General features: G+C 34.6%; 1 protein-coding gene across 3 annotated transcripts in view; it reads right to left on the bottom strand.

The window, feature by feature from the left end:
* Positions 1-871: 871 nt before the first annotated feature.
* Positions 872-25263, bottom strand: part of MPP7 (MAGUK p55 scaffold protein 7) — a 288719-nt gene continuing 264327 nt past the window's right edge. For 2 of the 3 annotated variants that reach the window (XM_081118191.1, XM_081118192.1), the window contains exons 14-17: positions 8355-8448; positions 7211-7319; positions 5562-5705; positions 872-4027 (exon numbers count right to left, since the gene is read on the bottom strand). In XM_081118191.1, the coding sequence (XP_080974317.1) occupies positions 3848-4027; positions 5562-5705; positions 7211-7319; positions 8355-8448 (527 nt within the window). In that variant the 3' untranslated portion in view covers positions 872-3847. Of the gene's footprint in view, positions 4028-5561; positions 5706-7210; positions 7320-8354; positions 8449-25263 lie in introns of those variants that run through there. The other variant, XM_081118193.1, reaches the window with a different exon arrangement.

The raw sequence follows: 25263 nt of genomic DNA, 5'->3' as shown, positions 1-25263 counted from the left end.
AGGGATGGTAGCAGACAAAAGAACATCAATACAATTAGAGACATTTCTTTCAAATTGATATCAATTATACTACATACAGAGGCAAAAAATAAAAATTGGATCACTTTCATATTGAGGATTACCTAATGATTTCCTGATGCAACACTTAGAAGTAATTTTTTTTTTTAAATAATAAAGCTTATAATAGAAATTATTTATTAGGAAACTTCTAGTGATGTTGCTAATAGGGGAACTATTTATGTAGGGTAATTGGAATATTGATATAGCTATTTTTAAATTGTGTGATGTGAGAATGATCATTATAAAATAGGAGCTCACAGTTAGTGAATACTTTAGTCCCAGGTTTGGTTCCAGTACTTAACATGGATCAGTTCTTTCATTTCATGCCCACCCACAACAATCCCATGAGGTAAACACTATTATTATCTCCATTTTTCTAATAGGAAAACGAGGACCAGAGAGATTAAATGACTTTCTCAAGGTTGCAAAGCTAGTTAATAGGTAAAAACTCAACAATTCTGCTCTTTACTGCTACACTGCATAAGCATTCATATGCACAGCAGAATAAGTTTAGCTTTTTGCCTATAAGGAGGAGAGGGGGAGGGGTGTTGCCATCGTGGATAGACAGATAAGAGCATCCTGTTGCATTTCTCCACATCTTTAAACAGCTGTCTGTATGGATAGGAGCAAGACTAGTGAATTCCATCTCCCAACAACCTTGGTGAACCCAACAAATGTTTGAAACAAATATGAAATTTTAGACATAGCAAGTTCAAATAAATTACTTGGTATCAGTAAAAAACAGAATTTGTTCTACCGTGGGAAACAGTGCAATCTCCAAGTGAAAACACAATTTTCAAGAAAGTACACACATAGTTTGAAGATGCTTTATTAAGATCAAAGGTTTTCCATTACCTTTACTTATAAATCTTTATGAGTCAAAAGGAAAATAAATAGTAAAAATCTTTATCTTCAGGAAGCTTTTAACAACATAGTTTTGTAAATGTGAGAAGTTTCCATATTCATCAATTTTAAATTATTATCACTTAGATACATTCAACCATTACACAATACCAGGAATGCCAGCCTTAAAGAATCAAGAACATCTATATTGGTAGGCAAAACAATGGTAAAAAATTATATTTCAATTCCACCTCTTTATTTTTAACCAACTCTCATTTGTTAATCATGGGAATATAGAATTTTCTTCTTGACCTTGGATTTTAAATAAATGAACTTAAAAAAACTAAACATTCCTTTTCTCTCAAATCATGGCTGACACTCTGCCTTGGGACCAGGCTACTCAAGGAACTAGTACAGTGAGGTTCCCAGTGCTCATTTCCTTGCTGAAGGAGGTTAGGGATGCAGACAATACAGAATCTTGGGCCTTTTGCTATAGTCACCAACCAGCCCTTGGAGCTGGCACTGCCTTATTAAATTGTAGCCAGATCCTTTGTAAGCATCAAAATGGCCATGTAAACGTCACCTGCCAGACCATGTATACTACTTGACAAATGATTTCTCAAAGTACCCCCTTTTCATTATTTTCAAAATATTGTTCAGCTCTAGTCTAAAAAGGGAGAAAGGTCTGGACAGTTATATTTTTGTAACATCTCCAATCACCAGAAAAAAGGACTCAGTCTCTACCACCTTACACTCTCTCTACACCCACAGTAAAGAACTGAGACAGTTATCTGCAAAAGAAAACAACAACAACAACAAAAAACACATGTAGATATTTCAGAAAAAGAATTTGGATTTGATGAATTATTCATATGATTGCCTAAATTATTATATATTTTCCATTACTCTTTATATAGGAAATCTTGATTTATAGGATATTTTTGTCAATAGTCAAACCATCTAAGTAAGACTTGTGTTTTCTTAGACCAGCCACACAATTTTAAGTCTGGCTTTAGTATCAGTATTGGCAATCCCTCCCCCTGTTTTAAAATAACTGTATACTGCTTACTATTTAGTTAATAAACGTAGAATCATTATTTGGATTATGTTAAGTGATATTTAGTCTGATTATCTAAATATTTTGGGGAGTGTCAAAGTCATTACAGTACTTTTTGTCTCTCTTTCTAATCTGAAATCTGACATGTCTGAAGGAAATCCAGTGGATAATGCTACCAAATGGGCAGTGCACATATAACACACTAGCAGGTCTATCTGTGTACGAATAAAGGTCAAATATTTACATGGAATGCTGACCCTGACTTATAAAACTACTATTTTAAGTTATGCCATCTATATATATAATTTATTTTATGAATAGCCCCATTTAATAATTAAAATATGCCTTTCAAATAGTTCATAAATATATAAAATTTCACTACATTCTATTTTTCTTCAAACATGACATCTAAACTCTCTTTACAAATCAACAAAAATATTTTTTTCTGTTTGAAAGTCACAGATGCAATGATTTTTTGATTGGCAAAATCTTATTAGTGCATGCGAGAAGGCAGGACATATTGTAATATAACTTATGGACATTTCTACTGTTTTGAGCTATATAATTTACTTGCTGGAGATCAGTAGTATCAAAGAAAAATGAGAGATTTCATCTAAATATTTATATTATAAAAGCCTTTCTTAAACTTCTTAAAAATGGCAAGATTAGGATGATATCTGACCAGTGTTAAGAATTATTTTGATGAAGAAATAAGTTAACAATACATGAAACGTTTTCTGAAATACATCTTAGTACAATTTAAATATATGGTGATAAACTGTGCATATTTAACATTTTTTCTTTAACTGTTATCAGTGACATGTAAAATTTCTGCTTTTAGATTAGGAATCACATTCTTATAATTTATTGGAAAAACCCAAAGCCAGCTTAAAATAATACCCTTTTGGTGACTCCAGAAATGTTACCTATGGATATACAAATAAAAATCTTTTGTAATCAATCATTTCTTGCATCTGTATATCAACATTTTAAGATCAATGCTACAAGGAAAAGTTTTTAGTTACATATATTATAAATTTTAATCATATCTTCCCTTATTAAATATTTGTTGAGTCACTGACATGTACTCACAAGTCCTTCTCAAGCTATAACACGAAGGCCACTAAGGCAGGTTTTCAGAAATTCCTTTAAGAATGATTTTTAAACGCACACACTGTGAACATATATCAGGTCCTCAAATAATGTCATTTTGTTCAACTTAAATTTTGTTAGAACATTGATGAGATACCATAGGAACTTAACTCCTATTTATATCAATTAGCCTATGGTAAAATTAGTTTCCTTATATTTCATTAAATACTATCAACGATGTTAAATGAGGACTTACTGTACTGTATATACATAAGGAAGAGCTCACACTTTTAGAATAGAAAGAGGACGCCTCTGATGTCCACCCAAAACCCAGCCAAGCCGTCCTGTCTGCCTGGAGCTGCCTGGAGCTGCCCGGAGCTGCCCGGAGCTGCTCAAGGCTGCTAAGTTAATTCTTTCACCTGCTGACATGCAGACTTGATGGCAGAGACTCTGTCTGAGACCAGCTGAAGCACCGAACTCTAATATTTATTCTCTAGTTCTCTCTCTAAAAAGTTCAACCTCATCTTGGAGATAGAGATATGTATTAAAGACATACGGAAAGTTCAAAGCTTTCCTCAGAATACAGTACTGTGGAAATTTCAATTTTGGATCTTACACTCAAACACCGTGTTTGAAATAAGGCTGTGAAAAGGTACAAACAAAAACATTAGATTTTAACCAAGATTGCACATCTATGACAGTGATATAGACTTAAAAAAAACACCCTGCCACCAAAATGGTAACTGATTTAATCATGTACTCTACAAAAAAGAAAATTATGGACATTTCCCATAGTTATGAATGTAACCAGCTCACTGGGACCCAATGAGTCTCTGTCTCCAATCTGTCAAAAGTTGTTTTTAGCTCTTTGAATGCCATGGTGAGATCATCATTAACTATAATTTTGTCAAAGAGATGACCATATTGACTTTCCATTATCTGTGCTGATTTAATCATTTCTTGAAAGTCTTCTTCCTACAAAAGGAAGTATTTTTTTTAAGTGGTTAACCAGGCAATTACATCACTTCACATCAATGCAAACATCCCACCACTGGCTGATCCAATACTGTTCTGTGTCCATTCTCTCACCTCAGCCAGGAATCAAAATGAATTACCCTCTTTAATTATGAGTTCTTCAGAAGTCATAATTCCTAATATTACTTCTCTGATTTGCCTGTAACTAAACTGATCTGACAAGAGTCAAAACTTCTGTCTTACCTGAAGTTCAGGATAATTAGTCACTAACTTATCATTATAGGGATATCTCAGTGTCAAAATAGCTATGGGGGAGGGGTGTGTGGGAAGAACCATTTACTCTGATGCTGCATTATTTATGCTTATTCATAGCAAGGAATTTATAGCATAAACTACTTTTTCAGAGTTGGATATATTTATAAAAGGATAGTTACCAAGTCCTTCCTATGCTTCATTGGAAGTGAGTGAGAGGCTCATCATAGTCACATTTTTGAGCCAGGAAATATTTTAATTGATTATATAACTCAAGACTATATATAACCATATATAAAAATATGAGCTAAATCCTAGCACTATGCTATCTATCATTTGTTATCTCCATTGAGAAACCTTGAAGTTTAAAAATAATACAATAACTCTTTATATTGCAACATACTAAAGTAATTTCAAATCCACATTTCAATGTCACAGAAGGTTTCACAACAGAAAATTTAACTTTAGTGCTAAGAGGAATGAGTAGGTATCATCATATGATGATACCTATTCAGTGTGGATATGTATTGCCAGTATTTTATAAAAAAGATACTTATCAAATATTGAGAATCAAAAGTATAATCTGTATTTTGTAGCCATAATTAATAGCGTACAAATTAATAGAGCTAAGGTGAAAGATGAGGGAGGGGGAAATTGAGAGGGGGGAAAAAAATCTCTTGACATTTAATTTCTTTGCTCTTTATTTTTTATCCTAAGGTAGAATATATTATCTTAAGGTTAGAAACAAAAAACAATGAAAGGCTTGCCAGAAATCATTGTAGTCATTAACATACCACAATTGCCATTTGTAATAACACTCATAGGAAATACAAATATTATTGAATAATTACATGAGTCTACTTGTCGTATACCCAAAATGATGCTTTTCCTTTATTATGCTAAATATTGATGCAAGAAGACAAAAAAAGGCAAATTATTAAAATTTTCTAGATTATTAATGATTGATAGTAACTGACTTTGGTATTTTTAACCCTTACAAATAAGGGTAGTCTGAAAACTAAGTGGTCTAACTTTGATATAAATGGCCTACAAAAATTTTGTAAGTATGCCAAATAGTTTTGAGTCAATTTAATATGAAGATCCATCCATGGAAGCACAAAAAGCAATTATAGTACAATCACTCAAATGTATGTACCTAAATACAATTCTATATTGTAGATTTTTGGATCACAAACTTCAACTTCTTCCTAAAGTAGCTGCTATTGCATATGTGCATTTCACTACTGCTAATGAATTTTCACTAAAGCATCATCATACTTACTGTAAAGGGCTTCGCGGCACCCTGGTCATCTCTGCTTGAAATAATCTTTGCATTTTTTCTTGTCTCCCTCAAACGCTCAATCGATGGAGGCTTTATAAATATCACATAGGGCTTAAATTCTAATGTCCTTAAGTGCTTCACTGTCTGCAAGGCAGAAAATAAGTTGTTGTTTTTTCTATTTCTCCATAATGTCATGAGCAACTAGTACAATAAAATAAAATTTTCTTTCTAAGGAGAAAATTTCTTAAAATTATTTTCTAGTCAAGGTCTTTCAATATATTATTCAATCAGTTGTTGACAATTAAATGTAATAAATCCTCCTGAAATGATGAAAAATGTAACTTGCCTTCAAAAATATTTTGAAATATGCCATAATTAATATTGAACTAAAGCTGCTAGAAATACCATGAGGCTGATTTTTAAATCAAATACTCAAAAGATGCTATGAGTTGAATAACCTTCTGTACACTAAAGTCTTCCAACCATCCCATTTAAGTCTCTTCTGATTCCAGGCATGAGTTCTTTCCTTCCACTCTTCAGAGTGCCCTAAAAGGGCAAGCCGCCTGCTTTCCAGGAAGCTTGCCAACACTCCCCCAGCAAATATTTTGTTATTTACACTATGCTTCTGGGGACTCATCTGTAATCAAGGGTTGTTGACAGAAGAATGAGAGTTGAGACCTCTCCAGAATATGAATATAAATCATAAACTCCCCTGAAAGGTTAGGCAGACAGGTTATGTGTGTGTGCACGTTTATAGTGGTGGTGGGGGACAGGGGACAGATGGGCAGATGGGCTGGTGATGCACTGAGAATGTACAGTTTAAACCACACCAAGGGAGTTGAGAACTAGTCCTAGGACACCAGCAGAGAACTTCTGCTCAAGCAAGAGTGTGTTTCATTCACCACTGGTGGCTGAGTCAGCCACCCTTCTAACCCTTGACTGAGGTACAAAGGGCTTCTCTAGGTCATTCGGGCACTTGGAGGTTTGTACCCTGGGGTGCTGCCATCCCTGGTGTGAGAATCTGGCCCCTGGGTGATGAGGAAGAGGCTGTGGGTTAGGTTTCTGCTGGAGGCTATATGGTGTGACAAGGAACTGAAAGGCTTCATCCACTGGCACTCTGTTCACTGTGTTCATGAGATCTCCCAGGGTGCCAGGCAGAGATCTGCCTGACAGCTGCAATAAGGATCTCATGTCATAAAATTCCTACAAAGTGCCCCACAGCTCTAGCTATACACACAAAACCAAAATCTAGGATATATACAGAACCAAGAACCAAAATGTCCATTGTTAAAAATTATAAACATTTGTGATAACATATAAGAATACATTTATTGCAACATTTTTAAAAAAATACAAAATATATAGAAGAAAATCTAAGAGACATTATACTTGGCAAAAACTGAATATGAACAAGAGTTACAAACATAGAATGTCAAAGCTTCACCTACTCCTCTTTTCTAATAATCATATGGGCTTTTTCCTCACCAAAAACTTCTCAAATTATATTGAAATGCTTTTGTCATTTTAGCAAAGCCACATATATTCCCCAAGTAAGTAGACTTCAGATTTACCCTATAGTGAGACTTAGGGTAAATGAAGCCCAGATTACACAGACCAGAAGGGTCCTGAACAGTTCACTGTTTACTTACATGAGGTTGAACATCCAACAAGCAAACTTTGTTTTTAGCTAGGACAGACCGAATTGAATCTATACTTGTGCCATAGTAGTTGTTCTTATATTCACCATATTCAATAAACCTGTGGAAAATTAGAGCTGCATCAGAATCATTTATGAATGCAATATGTATAGGTAGCAAGACATAATTCATATATGTAAAAGAGATTTTTGCTGAACATGAAATTTTTTTTACTATGTTTAATAAAATAAATAGAGCCAAGTACTCCAAAACGTCATTTAAAAAAATTTTTTATTTTACATTTTCAAATCAGTAACACTTGCTTGTATTACACTTAAGCAGAAAAAAGTACTTTAGTCCAGCAGTACACTAACGTTTTCCATCACCTCTTTTTCAGAACTAATGCAATGCAGTAAAACAGTGAAAAAGCCAAACAATAGAAACTACTGAAATTTCACTGAGCACACAGAACAACCAGCTTCAGAACTAGAGGAGGGACTGGTTGGTGGCTAATGGAACCAGAGCAGCCGATTATGTGCTATAAAAACATAATCGCTGTGCCAAACACGAAAAAAGCATTTTGATGTTTCAATAAAATTCCACAATCCTGTATTAAAACACACATTGCTCTCCCTGATACCCTAAAAAAATTCATGCTTAAGCAAATAGAAGACCTGGGGAGAGGGGGTGTAGGGCTAGCTAGAGGATATGCTACAAGCAAGATGGTCAACATTATTTCAATTTTTTGAAAAGCCAATGAGAGAGAGAGAGAGAGAGAGAGAGAGAGAGAGAGAGAGGTGTATGTAGGAAACTGTGGAACTAGGGATCTATTACATAGTTAGTTTTTAAAATAAAATTCTATCCAAATTATATGTTAAAATTCAAATAGTGGGGTGGAAAGGGTCACAATAAGACACAAGCAAGCTTCCCTCATCCTTCAAAATAATTCCTATACAGCAGCTCTAGCTTATTAAAAAATTACAAATGAAGAGTGGAAATAAGTAATAACTAAATTATCACTTTTTTATTGGTTTCAAATATTATAAAAATTAAAATACATTTCAAATGGAAGGGAATCCTCAGTTGTCTAAAACTGGATATACAGGCACATACTTCAAAACAAGTCACACAAAATTCTAAAAAAAATTCCACTTACTTGTTATTTTGCACATCTGTCTCAAACAAATGCTTGGAAATGAAAATATATTCAACACCATCACTCTCCTGGCTTCTTCTTGCTCTGGTAGTGTCTGTGATTTAATTAAAAAGAGTTTAGAAAAGTGTACATCAGCCACCTTAAGGAAAATACTAAAAAATGAATCATCCTGTATTTAAAGTACTTTTCTTTCTTTCTTTAAATATATCTTTATTGATTTGAGAGGAAGGAGAGAGAGAGAGAGAGAGCAGAACCATCAATGCTCATAAGAGAGAGACGTCACCGACCAGCTGCCTCCTACACGCCCTGACGGGGGATCCATCCTGCAATCCGAGCATGTGCCCAGACCGAGCACCCAACCACAATCTCCTGGATTCTAGGTCGATAATCAACTGAGCCACGCCCGGCCGGGCTACAGTACTTTTCTTAATTAAGACTTAAAAACTTACAAAAAAGCAAATTAGTTAATAAACTATAGTAAAATGTCATTAATTTAGACTTACCACTAATATTAAAATTACATTGATTTGAAAGTAGATTCAAAATTAAATTGTATTATGCCTGGACTATAATTCATTATTTTGAAGGTATACTTATATGTTGATTAAATAAAAATGGTATTTTAACTCTTGAGAAATAACTCTTGCAAATAATATACTTATTATTGTTATTTATTGGTCTTTACTCACTAAAGCAAGCCTAATGCCCACTAGATTGTAAGATAAACTCTGAAATTATTTTACTATCTTCCATACCCAGGACATAGTATACACCATCAATGTTTTATTTTACTAACTGAATGAAGTCATAGACTTCTATGTGCTATTCATTTCTCCTTCACAAAATTATAAATATCTTCTTGGAATATTACTGAACTTCCAAACTTTCAATAATTTTGCTTAATTATTTCCTACTGAATTATAATGGAGTAGAAAAATACAGGATTAACTTTAAAAACAAAATTAAAAAAACCTAAGGAGTTGCAGTGCTGAAATGGCAAGTGAAACACAGGCTACTAAAAACCTTCCTGCTGATTACAACTAAAAACTGTGGACCCAAAACAACTATCTGAATACTCCAAAAGTAAATAGAGCAAGCAGAATGCAATTTAATATTATTCAACATAAAAAAACAAGAAAATATGACCAATTCTCAAGAGGAAAGGTAATAAAAGGCAACCCTGAAAGACCCAGAAGTACGAACTATCAGACAAAAATTTCAAAGCAATAATTATAATTGTGCCTCATTAGGCAAAGGAAAACACAACTGAAATAAATGAAAATACGAATTTTTCACAGAGAAATAAAAACCATAAAGAACAACAAAATGAAAAATTTAGAACCGAAATATACAATATCTTACAAAAACATCACCAGATGGGCTCAGTAGCAGAATAAAAATGACAGAGAAAAGGACTAGTGAACTTGAAAACAGATCAATAGAAATTATAAAATCTGAGCAACAAAGAGAGAGAAAAATTGAGAAAATATAAACGGAGCTCCAGGGACCAATGTGAAAATACTGAGATGTCTAACCTATGTGTAACTGGGGAGCCAAAGGAGAGGAAAAAAAGATTGAGGCAAAAAAAATGTACTTGAAGAAACTGGCCAAAAACTGCTAAAATTTGGTTAAAGACATAATTTTTATAAATTTCAGAAGCTCAACAAATCCTGATCAGGATAAATTCAAAGAAAATCATGCCTAGACATATCATAACCAACCTACTAAAAGCCAAACATAAAGAAAAAAAACCTTGAAAGCATCTAGAAAAGAACCAATACAATACACACAAGGGAATAATAACTTCAATAACTACAGATTTCTTATAAATCATAAAAACAAAAATCATTAAAATAATATCTTTAAAGTACTGAAAGAAAAGACCAATCAACCAAAATGTTCTTCAGAAATAAAGGCAAAATACTTCATCAGATGAAGAGAAACTAATAGAATTAATCAGCAGATCTGCTCTAAAAGAAATACTCAGAAGTTTTTTTAGGCTGAAAGGAAATGTTAAAAAGAAAATTTAAATCGTCAGGGATGAAGAAAGAGCAATAAAAACAATAAATAGTTGAATAAATATAGAAGGTTACTTTTGTCCTCTTAAGTTCTTTAAGATATATATGACTGGTTTAAAGTAAAAGTTATAATCTGGTGGAGTTTTCAATGTTTGTAAATACAATACATTTGGTGACTACCACAAAAAGATAGAAGAGGGGATAAAGGGAATTATATGATTGCGCGGTTTCTGTATTTTATGTGAAATGGCTAAAAGTTATTTCTAAGTAGACTGTGAATAGGTAGGTATATGTGTATTGTAATCACTAGAGCAACCAGTAATAAAGTAATGCAAAGAGATATAAAGCATTGAGCCAATAGGTAAATTTAAATGGACTACTAAAAAACATTCAAATAATAATTTAATAAAAGGTAGAAAGGGAGAAAAAGAAAACAAAAGACAGAGGATAAATAGAAAACAAATAAAATGGTAGCTTAAATCCAGTCATTTCCATTATTCAATAAATGTGAATAGTCTACATATACTCCAGTTAAAAGGCAGGGATTGACAGAATGGGTAAAAAAGCAAGACCCTAGTACATGCTGTGTACAAGTCTACCAGAAAGACACATTAAATATAAAGACACAGATACGCTGAAAGTAAACAGTTGGAAGACTTAATGTCGTTGATGGGTTGTTTGACTTTAAGCAAAATGTCATATAATGAAACCAATTTTAACACTGGCTAATTGATATAAACAAGGGTTAAATTACTAAGGTATCTCATCAACATTATAACTAAACGATGTGGAACAAAATAACATTATTCAAGGACCTGATGTACCATGTAAATAGTAAGCTTAAAAAGGCTAAAGTGGCTACTTTGTTATCAGATAAAAGAGACTTTAAGACAAAGAGTATTATCAGAGATAAAGAGAAACATTTCAAATGACAAAAAGGAAATTTATAACAATAATAAATTTGTATACAAATAATAAAGCTTCAAAATACATGAAGCAAAATTTGGCTGATCTAAATGGAGAAATGGACAATTTCCAATTCAGAATAGGATATTTTAATGCCTCTCTCTCAACAACTAATAGAACTAGACAAAATGTCAGTAAGATACAGGTGATCTGAAAGACTCTACCAACCACTTGGGGCTAATTAATATCCATATAACACCACATCCAAAAGCTTTAGAACACGTATTCTTTTCAAGTACACATGGTGCATTTGTCAAAAGATGGATCGTATTTTGTATCATTAAAAGTCTCCGTAAATTTAAAAGAACCCAAATCACAAAGAGTATATTCTCTAACCACAAAACAGTAACTAAATTTAAAACCAATAAGATACCTAAGAAAACCACTAATATCTAAAAATTAAATAACACACTTCAAAATAATTGATGGTTCAAAAATGGAATAACAAAGGAAGTGAGGAAATATTGTGAAGTAAAAGACAAGAAAAATACAGCCTATCAAAATTATGGGATAAAGATAATGTAAGTGCTTAACGGGAAACTAAGAGCTGTTAATACTTATATTAGAAAAGAAGATATAAAATCAACAACTGAAGGTGCATCTTTTGAAAAGTTAGAAAGAGAAGAACAAGGTAAAACCAAAACAAGTATAAGGAAAAAAATGATAAAGAACAGAAATGAACAAAATAGTAAAAAAAAGACACAATAAAGAAAACCAAACAACAAAAATTAAAAACTAGTTAAACTGGTCAAGAAACAAAAATAGAACAAAAACAGTCAATATTACCACAGATCCTATGGGCATTTGAAAGGATAAGAAAGTATTATGTATTACTTTATGTCAACATATTTGACAATTTAGATGAAATGGAAACATTTTTTGAGAAATACAATGAATCAAAATTGAAATAAGAGGAGACAAAAAAATCTGAATAGGCCTGTATATATTAAATACATCAAGTTTATTTTTAAAAACCTTCCCCAAAAGAAAACTCCAGGTCTAGATGGAAGATGAACCATTCAAGCATGAAATAACACTAATCTTACAGAAACATTTTTGGCAAATGGGAAGAAGAATCACTACTTAATTCATTTTATATCAGTACAGTTCCAATAACAAAGTGTAACAAAGACACTAGAAAATAAGATTACAGATCAATATCCATCATAAAATTAGATGTAAAAATCCGTAATAAAAATATTAGAATGCAAATTTCAATAATATATATTTAAAACAAAATAACTGATCATGGAAGTAGAGATTATCTCAGGAATGAAAGGTTGGCTTAACATTTGAAAATCAATGTAATTCACCATATTAACAGAATGGAAGATAAGAGGATCATTTCAATGTATGCAGAGAAAACTTTTTAAAAGAAAAAAACAAAAACATCAACATTAGTTTATTTTACAATGCTATTCATTATAATATCTTCCAATTCTTATTTGCATACTACTATCTTTAAAATAGTAATGATTATAAGATACATGCAACTTCATATTCTGTTCTTTCTTTGACCTTTATATCACTACATTTTCTTTGTTGTTATATTTGTATAACATTTGTATATTTGTATATTACATAATATTGTATTGTATTGTATTGTATAATATTATATTGTATATAACATAATATTTGTATATTACCCTGCTTCTTCCCTCATTTGCCATATCTCCCCTTTCGTCTTAAATATTAGCTGATATTATTCTTACTGCCTAACTTTCGAATTACTTTGCAATTCAATAGACAAAGCCAACCAAAGCACAACAGTATTCTAACTTCCTCTATTCATTTTTTTTCCTTCTCTCCCTTCCCAGTCCTTCCCTTCCCTCCCCCCCCCTCCTCCATTTCCTCTTCGCCCTCTCTCTGGTACACAGAATAGGAATGATTTAATGAACCATACTCCTAAATTAGTAAGAAAATGCCATAATTTGTCTAGGCATAGCCCTTATGACTTTTCTTCTTTTCTTTTTAAAAAATCTTTATTGTTGAAAGTATTGCAGATGTTTCCTTTTTTCCCTCCATTGACCTTCTCCACCTTGCTCGTGCCCCTTCCAAAGGCCTTCACCACACTATTGTCTGTGTCCATGGGTTATGAATATTTTCATATAAGTTCTTTAATTAATCTCTTTATACCGCACCCCACCCCCACCCTTCTCTCTCAGATTTGTAAGTCCATTCCATGCTTCCATGTCTTTGGATCTATTTTGTTCATCAGTTTATTTTGTTCATTAGATTCCACATGTGAGTAAGATCATGTGATACTTGTCTTTCTCTGACTGGCTAATTTCGCTTAGCATAATACTCTCCAGGTCCCTTCATGGTGTTTCAAAGGGTAAGATATCCTTCATTTTTATAGCTGCATAGTATTCCATTGCGTGAATATACCAGTTTTTTTTATCCACTCATCTACTGATGGATACTTGGGCTGTTTCCAGATCTTAGCCATTGTAAATAGTGCTGCTATGAACATAGGAATGCATATATTCTTTCTGCCTTCTTAGGATATATTCCCAGAAGTGGGATCACTGGGTCAAATGGCAGTTCCATTTCTAATTTTTTGAGGAAATTCCATACTGAGAAAACATTTTAAAAAATCCTCACCTGAAGATATGTTTTTATTGATTTTTAGAGAGATAGGAAGGAAGAGAGAGAGAAACATTGATGTGAGAAAAAAACATCAATCAATTGCCTCCTGTATGTGCTGGCATGGGGATCAAACTCACAACCTCTGTTTGTGCCTTAACTGGGAATCAAACCTGCAACCTTTTGGTGTACAGGATGATGCTCCAACCAACTGAGCCACCCAGCCAGGGACAAAGAAAACATTTTTAAAAAATTCAACACCTATTCATGATAAAAAACAAACAAACAACTCAGCAAACTAGGAATCACAGGGAATGCCCACAAATAAATAACAGGCAACAATGATCCAATATCACACTTAATGGTAAAAGACTGAATTGGTTTCACCTAAAATCAGGAACAAGGTTAAGTCTGCTAAATAATAACAAAAAATAACTTAAAATAGATGAAGAACTAAATGTAAAACCTAAATATCTAAACCTTCTAGAAAAAACAGGAGAACGTCTTTGTGAACTTGAGACAGTAACTGATTTTTAGATTAGATACCAAAAACACAAAACTTAAAAGGAAAAATTGACGGTAGTCAAAATTAAAAACTTTTGCTTTTTGAATGACACCATTAAGAAAATGAAGAGGCAAGCCACTGACTGGAAGAAAATGTTTGTAACACATTTATCAAATAAAAGACACATAGCCAGAATATATAAGTAACTCTTGGAAGGATCCAAGATGGCAGCAGAATAGGTGGAAGTTATACTTATCTTCCAGGACTGAACTGGAATTACAACTAAGTTACAGAACAATAAACCTGAATACCAATTGAAGACTAGTTGAACCTAAGTCTTATAACCAACGATTTACAGAAGCCATATCAAAACTGGTAGTAAGGGCAGAGACATGAAAAGAGTTTCCCTGCACCCACATTGAGAATCAAGAAGGCTATCTTAGCTGCAGAAATTCTCCTGAGGAACATGGGGTCTCAACCCCTCAACAGGTTCCACAGCCCGGAGCACCAAAGCAGGGAAGAGGAGCCCACACAACATCTGGCTATGAAAATCAGGGGGAATTCTGTCCACCAGGGAAAGGTAAGATTTGGCTAGAAACCCAGGAACCCTCTTGAAGGGCCAGCACACAAAATCTCATTCGTGGCTACTCACCCTAGGCTCCTGCAGAAGGAGGGCATCTCAAAGTGAACTGGAGTAATGTAAGGAGAGAGACTGAGTTGTGTGGCTCCAGGGAGAGAGCTGTATGGACAGCTACAAGGATCTCTGTGCTGAGTCCCTCTCCCACAAACCCATAGATGCCATCTTTCCTGGGTCAAGCACTCACTTCAATATGGCATCAACCTAAGGGAATGCACAAGCTCCACCTTCCAGAATCCTTGTGCCACTGCCCTGCCCTGGGGAGGAGTCAGCTGCCTGGGCCCAGGGTGTAACCTTTCTTGGACAGCTCTTGAGAAGGCTTGTGACGACTCCGGAGGTGTTAGGAACTGATATTTGTGGCTCTGGGACGGGTCATTCATCAACGTCCCCCACACACCTGACCCATGCCACACCCCAACAAGAGATCCATTACTCCCACCCTCCCAACTCTGGGTGGCTTCACCCTACTAAGCTTACACCCTGCAGAATTGTCAGCTGGCTGTGGCGAACCTGGGCCCACAGTGCAAACTTTCTTGGAAGCCTCTCGAGGTCAGGAAAGAATCGGGGAGAGACTGAGTTGTGTGGCTCTAGGGCAGGGGTCATTTTCCCCTCACATGTCCAACCAGTACCACAGCTCCTGGGCAGAGTCCCTCCCTTCACACGGCCAAATCTTGGTCTTCTTGGGCCTGATATACTCTGTTGGCCTTGCCCTGATGAATCCTGGAGACCCTGCCCCACCACAGACACCCAGGCACAGCAGAAGCAGCTGCAAACTTTGCATCACTTTGTAGCTTCAATAAGGTACCTAAGGGTCAATCACAAGCAGAGCCTGACAATGACCTGCACCAGAGTCCCTCCTGAGAGATCCCATAACACACACACTGGGTGGCAGGCTTCAGACAATGTCAGAGCATGACCCAATTAGCTTCATAAGCAGCACACCCAAAGGGAGATCTCAGCAGGCAAAGACCCTGTTTGGGTGAATTCAGCTTTGTGAGTAAACCCCCACAGAGCAGCTGGTACACTATGGTCAGAATTGATTCTCTGCATCAGATAGCCTGAGGATCCACCCACAGATGGGACAACAGCAATCAAGATTTAACTACAATGGAAGGGCTCACACAACCCATGCAAGAAACGTTCATGGAGCATCTATCTCAGGTGATAAGGGAACTGCACCACTGAGCCCCACAAGATACCAAGACTGGAAGACATAGCCGATCTGCCTAACACAGAGAAACAAAAGAGATACAACCAAAATGGAGAGACAAAGAAACATAACACAAATGAAAGAACAGAACAAAACTCTTGGAAAAGAACAAAAGTAAATGGAGGCAAGCAATCTACCACATATAGAATTCAAAACAATGGTTACCAGGATGTTCAAGAAACTTAGTGAGAACTTTGACAATGAGATGGCAAGATACAAAAGAACAGAGAAACCATAAAAAAGATCAGTCAGAAATAAAGAATACAGTATCTGAAAAGAAGATTACACTAGAAGAAATCGACAACAGATTAGATGAAGCAGAGGATCAAATCAGCAATTTAGAACACAAGGTAGCAGAAAAAGAAAAAAAAGAATAAAATAAATGTGGACAGTTTAAGGGACCTCTGGGACAACATGAAGCATAACAACATCTATATCAGAAGAGTACCAGAAGGAGAAGAAAGAGAGCAAGGGATTGAGAATCTATTTGAAGAAATAATGACTGAAAACTTCCTTTATCTGATGAAGGAAATAGATTTACAAGTCCAGGGAGTCAGAGGGGGCCAAAGAAGATGAACCCAAAGAGGCCCACAAGATATAACATGATTAAAACACCAAAGGTTAAAGACAAAAAAAGAATCTTAAAAGCAGCAAGAGAAAAGTTACCTATAAAGGAGCTCCCATAATGTCATCTAATTTCTCAACAGAAACATTTCAGGCCAGAAGGGATTGGCAAAAAATATTCAAAGTGATGAAAATCAAGAACCTACAGCCAAGACTACTTTACCCAGCAAGGCTATTATTTAAAATTGAAAAAGAAATAAAGAGCTTCCCAGACAAGAAAAAGCTAAAGGAGTTCATCACCACCAAACCAATGTTACAGGAAATGTTAAAGGGACTTCTTTAAGATGAAGAAAGAAAAATAAAGAGAAACATAATCATAAAGAACAAAACAGCAATACATAAATAATGTAGCTATCAATAATCACTTAAATGTAAATGGATTAAGTGCCCCAATAAAAAGACATAGGATAGCTGAGTGAATAAGAAAACAAGACCCATATACATCTATATATACTTTCTGCAGGAGACCCACATCAGAATGAAAGACACACACAGAGTATAAGGGATAGAAAAAGATATTTCATAAAAATGGAAACAAAAATAATAAAACCTGGAGTAGCAATACTTATACCAGGAAAAATATAGTTTTTATTTTAAAGTCTGTAAAAGATAAAGGAGGACATTACATAATGCTCAAGGGAACAATACCAAAAAAGGACACACTGTTGTAAACATTTATGCACCCAACACAGAAGCACCTACATATATAAAGCAAATCTTGAAGGACATAAAAGGAGAAATCAATAGTAATACAGCCATAGTAGGGAATTTTAACACCCCATTGTCATCAATGGCTAGATCTTCCAGACAGAAAATCAACAAGGAAACAGTGGCCTTAAATGACACACTAGACCAGATAGATTTAAATGATATTTTCAGAGCATTTCACCCCTAAGCAACAGAATAGACATTCTTTTCAAGTGCATTTTCCCAGAGAGACCACATTTTAGGACACGAAACAAGTCTCAATAAATTTAACAAGACTGAAATCATATCAAGCATCTTCTCCAACCAGAACTGTATGAAATCAATTACAAGAAAAACTGAAATATAAACAAACACATGGAGGCTAAATAACATGTTTCTAAAGAATAAATGGATTAACAGTGAGATCAAAGAAGAAATAAAAAGTTACCTTGAGACAAATGAAAATGAGAACACAACAATCCAAAATCTATGGGACACAGTGAAAGTAGTCCTAAGAGGGAAATTCGTAGCAATACAGGCCTACCTCAAAAAACAAGAAAAATCTCAAACAATCTAAACTTACATCCAAAGTAACCAGAAAAAGAAAAACAAAAACAAAGAAAGCCCAAAATGAGTAGAAGGAGGGAAATAATAAAGATCAGAGTGGAAGTAAATAAAATAGAGTAAAAAAACAATACAAAAGATCAATGAAACCAAGAACTGGTTCTTTGAAAAGATACCTACCTATCCTTCCCAAACTATTCCAAAAGAGTCAAGAGGAAAGAAAATTCCCGAGCTCATTTTATGAGACTAGAACTATTCTAATTCCAAAACCAGATAAAGATACTACAAAGAAAGAAAATTATAGGCGAATAATCCTGAAGAACATAATGGCAAAAATCTCCAGCAAAATATTAGCAATCCAAATCCAGCAATACATTATATAAGATCATATACCATCATCAAGTGAAATTTATTTTTGGGATGCAAGGTTAGTACAATACCCCAAATCAATTAATGTGATACACCACATCAACAAATTAAGAATAAGTCATGATTATATCAATAGACGCAGAAAAGCATTCCACAAAATCCAGCATGAAAAAAGATGTATTTCTGATAAACACTCTCAGCAAAGTGAGAATAGAGGAAACATACCTCAAAATAATAAAAGCCATATATGACAAACCCACAGCTAACATATTCAATGACGTAAAACTAAAAGATTTCCCTTAAGATCAGGAACAAGACAGGGATGTCCACTTTTACCACTCTTATTCAATATAGTCCTGGAAGTCCTACCCACAACAATCAGACAAGAAGAAATAAAAGGCATCCAAATTGGAAAAGAAAAAATAAAACTTCATTATTTGCATATGACATGGTACTATATAGAGAGAATCCTATGATTCCCTACCCCAAAACTACTAGAAATGATAAATGAATTCAGTAAAGTATCAGGATACAAATAAATATTTGGAAATAGGTTGATTTTTATACACAAATAATGAACTGGAAGAAAGGAAAACGAAGAAAACAATCCCATTCCAAATTGCATTTTAAAAAGCATCTAGAAATAAATTTAACCAAGGAAATAAAAGACCTGTACTCAGAAAATTATAAGACATTAGAAAAACAAACTGAAAAGGATATAAATAAATGGAAGCATATACTGGGCTCATGGACAGAAAGAATTAACATTATTAAAATGTCCATACTGCACAAAGCAACTTATAGATTCAACACAATTCCTACCAAAACACCAACGGAATTTTTCACAGACTAGAATAATCTAAATATGTATATGGAACCACAAGACCCAAAATAGCCACAGCAATCTTGAGAAAGAACAAAGTTGGAGGTTATAATGCTACCTGATATCAAACTATACTACAAGGCTATAGGAATAAAAATAGCCTGGTACTGGCATAAAAACAGACATATAGATCAATGGAACAGAATGGAGAGGCCAAAATTAAACCCATGCCTATATGGTCAATTAATATTTGACAAAGAAGGCAAAAACGTACAATTGGGTATTGACAGTCTATTCAATAAATAGTGTTGGGAAAATTGGACAGATACATGCAAAAAAGTGAAACTAGACCACCGTCTTACATCCCATATAAGAATAAACTCAAAACAGATTAAAGACTTAAATGTAAGAACCAAAACCAGAAAACTCCTAAAAAAAAGAAATAGGCAGTAAAATCTCATACATTTATCTTAGCAGTATTTTTTCCTTTCTTTTTCTTTTAAAGATTTTTTCTTTTTAGAGAGAGGATGAGAGAAACATAAATGTGGGAGTGAAGCATTGATTGGCTGCCTCCTACATGCCCCCTACCTGGGGATCAAGCCTGAAACTGGGGCATTTGCCCTCACAGGGTATTGAAACAGCAACCTTTTGGTGCATGAGACAATGCCCAAACAACTGAGCCATAGCAGCCAGGGCTAGAAGTACTTTTTCTGATATATCTCCCCTGGATAAGGGAAACAAACAAAAAATAAAAACAAATAGGACTATATCAAACTAAAAAGATTTTGCACAGCAAAGGAAACCATCAATAAAATGAAAAGACAATATACTGAATTGGAGAAGATATTTACCAATTACACATTTGATAAGGGGTTAATATCCAAAATGTGTAAAGAAAATATAAACTCAACATCAAAAAACAATCCAATTAAAAACTGGACAGAGACCTAAACAGACATTTCTTTAAAGGGGATACACAGATAGCCAACAGACATAAAAAAAGATGATCAACATCACTAATCATCAGAGAAATGCAAATTAAAACCACAATAAGGTATCACCTCACCTGTCAGAACAGCTATCATCAATAAATCCACAAACAAGTGCAGGTGAGGATGTAGAGAAAAAGGAACCCTCATGCACTATTGGTGGGAATGCCGATTGGTACAGCCACTATGGAAGACAGTATGTAGGGTCCTCAAAAAATTAAAAATGGAACTGCCTTATGACCCAGTGATTCTACTTTGGTTATATATCTAAAGACACCCAAGACACTAATTTGAAAGGATATATGGATCCCTATGTTCACTGTAGTGTTATTTGTAATAGCCAAGGTTTGGAAGCAACCCAAGTGCTGATTAATAGATAAGTAGATATAAAAACATGGCACATATATGGAATATTACTCACCCATAAAACAGAATGAAATCTTACCATTTGAAACAGAGTGGATAGACCTAGTGGGTATTACACTAAGTAAGTCAGAGAAAAGTAAATATCATGATTTCACTTATTTGTAGACTCTAAAGAACAATATAAATAAACAAAACAGAAACAGACTCACAGACACCGAGAACAGACTTACAGTTGTCAGAGGAGAGGTGAGTTGGGGGACTGGGTGAAAAAGGTGAAGGGATTAAGAAGTACAATTGGTAGTTACAAAATAGTCACCAGGATGTAAAGTACAGCATAGGGAATATAGTCTATAATACTGTAATATCTATGTAAGGTGTCAAGTGGGTACAGGAAATATCAGAAGGAACATTTTGTAAAGTATATGATTATCTAACCACTATCCTGTACACCTGAAACTAATACAAAATAATCCTGAATGTAAACTGTAATTGAAAAATAAATAAATAAATAAATAAATAAATAAATAAAATCAGCTCTCAAACTCAATAACAAGACAAGCCCATTTTTTTAAAATCTCCATCTAAGGATATTTTTTCCATTGCTTTTCAGAGACAGTGGAAGGGAGAGAAGGAGAGAGAGAGGGAGGAAGAGAGAGAGGGAGCGAGAAATACTGATGTGAGAGAGACATGGATTGGTTGCCTTCCTGCATGTGCCTGCAAGTGAGGTACATGCCCTTGACTGGAATCTAACCCGAGACCCTTCAGTCCAGGGGCTGACGCTCTAACCACTGAGCAAAACTGGCAAGGGTCAAGCCCAATTTTTAAAAATGGGCAGAAGATCTGAATAGACATTTCATCAAAGAAGGCATTTAAATGGTAGAGTCTACAAAATTATGCTCAACATCATTAGTGATTAAATACCGCACACATTTCATACTGACAAAAAATTAAAAAGACTGACTTTACCCAGTGCTGAAAGGATGTGGAACAACTGAATGTTACATACACTGCCAGTAGGTTGTAAAATGGTATAACTGTATTGGAAAACAGTTTGTTAGTTTCTTTAAAAAATTAGACCTACACCTACCGTATGACCCAACCATTTAACTCCTACATTTACCCAAGAGAAACAAGAATATATGTCCATCAAAAGATTTGAATACAAACTTCATAGTAGGTTTATTTGTAATAGCCAACATGGGGGAAAACCTCTAAGTATCCATCAACAGTTGAATGGATGGATAAACAAAACCTGTGGCATTTCCTTACAATAGAATACTACTCAGCAATGAAAAGAATGAATTATTGATTTTTGAAACAACATAGATGAATCTCAAACCCATGCTGAGTAAAATAAGCCAGGCAAAAAATTGGGAACATACTATATAATCCTATTCATATAAAATGCTCGATGATTCATGCTAATCTATGACAAACTAATAATGACAGAATGCAGATCAGTGGTCGCCTAGGATCAGGGGAGGAAGGATGGATTACAAAAGGCACAAGGACATTTTTTGAGGAGAAGAAAATGTTCATTATGTTGACTGTAGTGATGATTTCACGTGTATATAAAACTGATCTAACTGTACATTTTATTTATTTATTATTTATTTATTTATTTATTTTAAAATATATCTTTATTGACTTCAGAGAGAGGAAGGGAGAGGGAGAGAGAGAGAGAAACATCAATGATGAGAGAGTCATTGATCGGCTGCAGCCCACAACCTGGGCATGTGCCCTGACCGGGAATTGAACCCTGGTCTCCTGGATCCTAGGTCGACGCTCAACCCCTGAGCCACGCCTGACTGGGCTAACTGTACATTTTAAATACATGCAATTTATATTTTAAAATTATATCTCAATAATATATAAAAGGAAAATATTGGAAGTAATGGATTTATAAAACCCAATCAATTTAAATTATATAAAAAAACTTTAAATTTCCATTTAATTAGTTAGCAAGCATACTTCAATAAAATATTCAGATTTCCTGCAACATTTTTTCATACTTCTGCTAGTGAAACACCAAGGTTGTGCTATTCTTTATGAAATGTCATAACCTTTGCAGGAACATGAAGTGCTAATAAATTGAATTCTATCATAAAAGCTACAAATGAATTTCACAGCAGAATAACAGACTCTGTTAACTACGTATAATAATATAATATGCATCCAATAAGAAAGATATTAAAATTAGTATGATGCCCTGATTTGTAGTTTAGGGTGAATATTCATTTATCACTTAAGTCTGCTGTTGTCTGCTGGTGTTACTTTAGCAAATAGCAGTCTTGAGAAAAATGTATTGTTGGAAATCAAAACTGAGAATTTTATGGCATTAACTTGCTTCTCATGAACTGAGAAAAAGTTGCCTGTATTCAATGTTAATGGTAGCACATTTTGAAAAACTAGAACACACAGTGTAATGATCTCTGACTTGACACATGGAATCCACTGAGAGGGTTAAAAATATTTAGAACCACACCAAGTGAACAAGACATTTATGATACCGTCTAATACATTTAAAAGATAACATGTCAGCAGGATATAAAATTAATATCCAGAAATTGGTGGCAGGTCTATATATCAATAATGAACTCTCAGACAGAGAAACTAAGAAAACCAATCCTATTTACTATTGCAACAACAACAAAAAATAAGGTACCCAGGAATAAATTTAACCAAAGAGGTAAGAGACCTGTACTCAGAAAATTATAAGATACTGAAGGAAGATACTAAAGGAGATACAAATAAGTGGAATCATATACCATGTTCATGGACTGGAAGAATCAACATGATTAAAATGTCCATGATACCCAAAGCAATCTATAGATCCAATGCAATTCCTATTAAAATACCAATGGCATATTTCAGAGAACTAGAACAAATATTCCAAACATTTATGTGGAACCAAAAAAACCCCTGAATAGCCTCAGCAATCATGAGAAAGAAGAACAAAGTTAGAGGGATCACAATACTTGATATCAAATGATACTTCACGGCCATAATAATCAAAACAGCCTGGTATTGGCACAAGACAGGCATACACATCAGTGGAACAGAACAGAGAGCCCAGAAATAAACCTACTCCTATGTGGTAAATTAATATATGACAAAGGAGGCAAGAGCATACAATGGGATAAAGACAGTCTCTTCCATAAATGGTGCTGGGAAAATTGGACAGGTACATGCAAAAAAAGAAACTAGACAGCCAACTTACTCCATACACAAGATAAACTCAAAATGGATAAAAGGCAAAACCATAAAAATACTAGGAAAAAATATAGGCAGTAAAATCTCAGACACCTCTTGGAGCCATATTTTTGCCAGTATGTCTCCTAGGGCAAGGGAAATAAAGGAAAAAATAAACAAATGGGACTACATCAAACTAAAAAGCTTCTGCACAACAAAAGAAACCAGCATCAAAATGAAAAGAGAACCCACTGCGTGTGAGAACAAATTCACCAATGACACATCTGATAAGAGGTTAATCTCCGAAATAGATAAAGAACTTACACAGTTCAACACCAGGAAAACAAATTAAAAACAAATAAGATACCACTTCGCAACTGCCAGAATGGCTACCATCAATAAATCAACAAATGACAAGTGCTGGCGAGGGTGTGGAGAAAAGGGAACCCTATTGTACTGGTGGGAATGCAGACTGGTGCAGCCACTGTGGAAAACAGTATGGAGGTTCCTCAAAAAATTAAATATGGAACTTCCATTTGACCCACTGATACTACTGCTGGGAATATATCCTAAGAATCCTGAACCAATCAGAAAGAATACATGCACCCCTATGTTCATAGCAGCACAATTTACAATAGCTAAGATTTGGAAATAGCCCAAGTACCCATCAGTAGATAAGTGGAAAAAAAGCTGTGGTACATTTACATAATAGAATACTATGTGGCTATAAAAAAGAAGGATCTCTTACCCATTTTAATAGCATGGATAAACACGGAGACTATTATGCTAAGTGAAATAAGCCAGTCAGAGAAAGACAAATCTCACTTACATGTGGAATCTAATGAATGAAATAAACTGACGAACAAAATAGAACCAGAGGCATGGAACAGAATGACAGCTGTCAGAGGGAAGGGGGGATGAGGGACTGAATGAAAGAAGGTGATGGGATTAGCCAAACAACATATATGCATAACCCATGGACACAGACAACAGTGTGGTGGTGGCTAGAGGGAAGGGGGGGCTGGGGGCTGGGTGCAAGGGAGCTAAGGGGGGAAATGGGGACACCTGCAATAGTGTCAACAATAAAAAAATTTTAAAATGTGAAAAAAATAAAAAGATAAAGGTAACATGTCTACAACCAAATTCGTTGCTTATCACCATCAACCAAAATTAGCCAGGGGTGATGCAATTTCACTGATTGGAGGGTCGTCCTGTGCACCAAAGGGTTGCAGGTTTGATTCCTGGTCAGGGTATATACCTAGGTTGGGGGTTCAATTCCTAGTGAGGGTGCATTATAGGAGACAACTATCAATATTTCTCTCACATCTTTGTTACTCTCTCTCCCTCTCCCCCTTTCTCTAAAAATCAATAAA

This window comes from Miniopterus schreibersii, assembly GCF_964146895.1.
Source record: "Miniopterus schreibersii genome assembly, chromosome: 1".
In the NCBI taxonomy this organism is placed as follows: Eukaryota; Metazoa; Chordata; class Mammalia; order Chiroptera; family Miniopteridae; genus Miniopterus; species Miniopterus schreibersii.
Note: the sequence above shows the minus strand (reverse complement) of the source record. Positions and strands in the feature narration are given on the sequence as shown.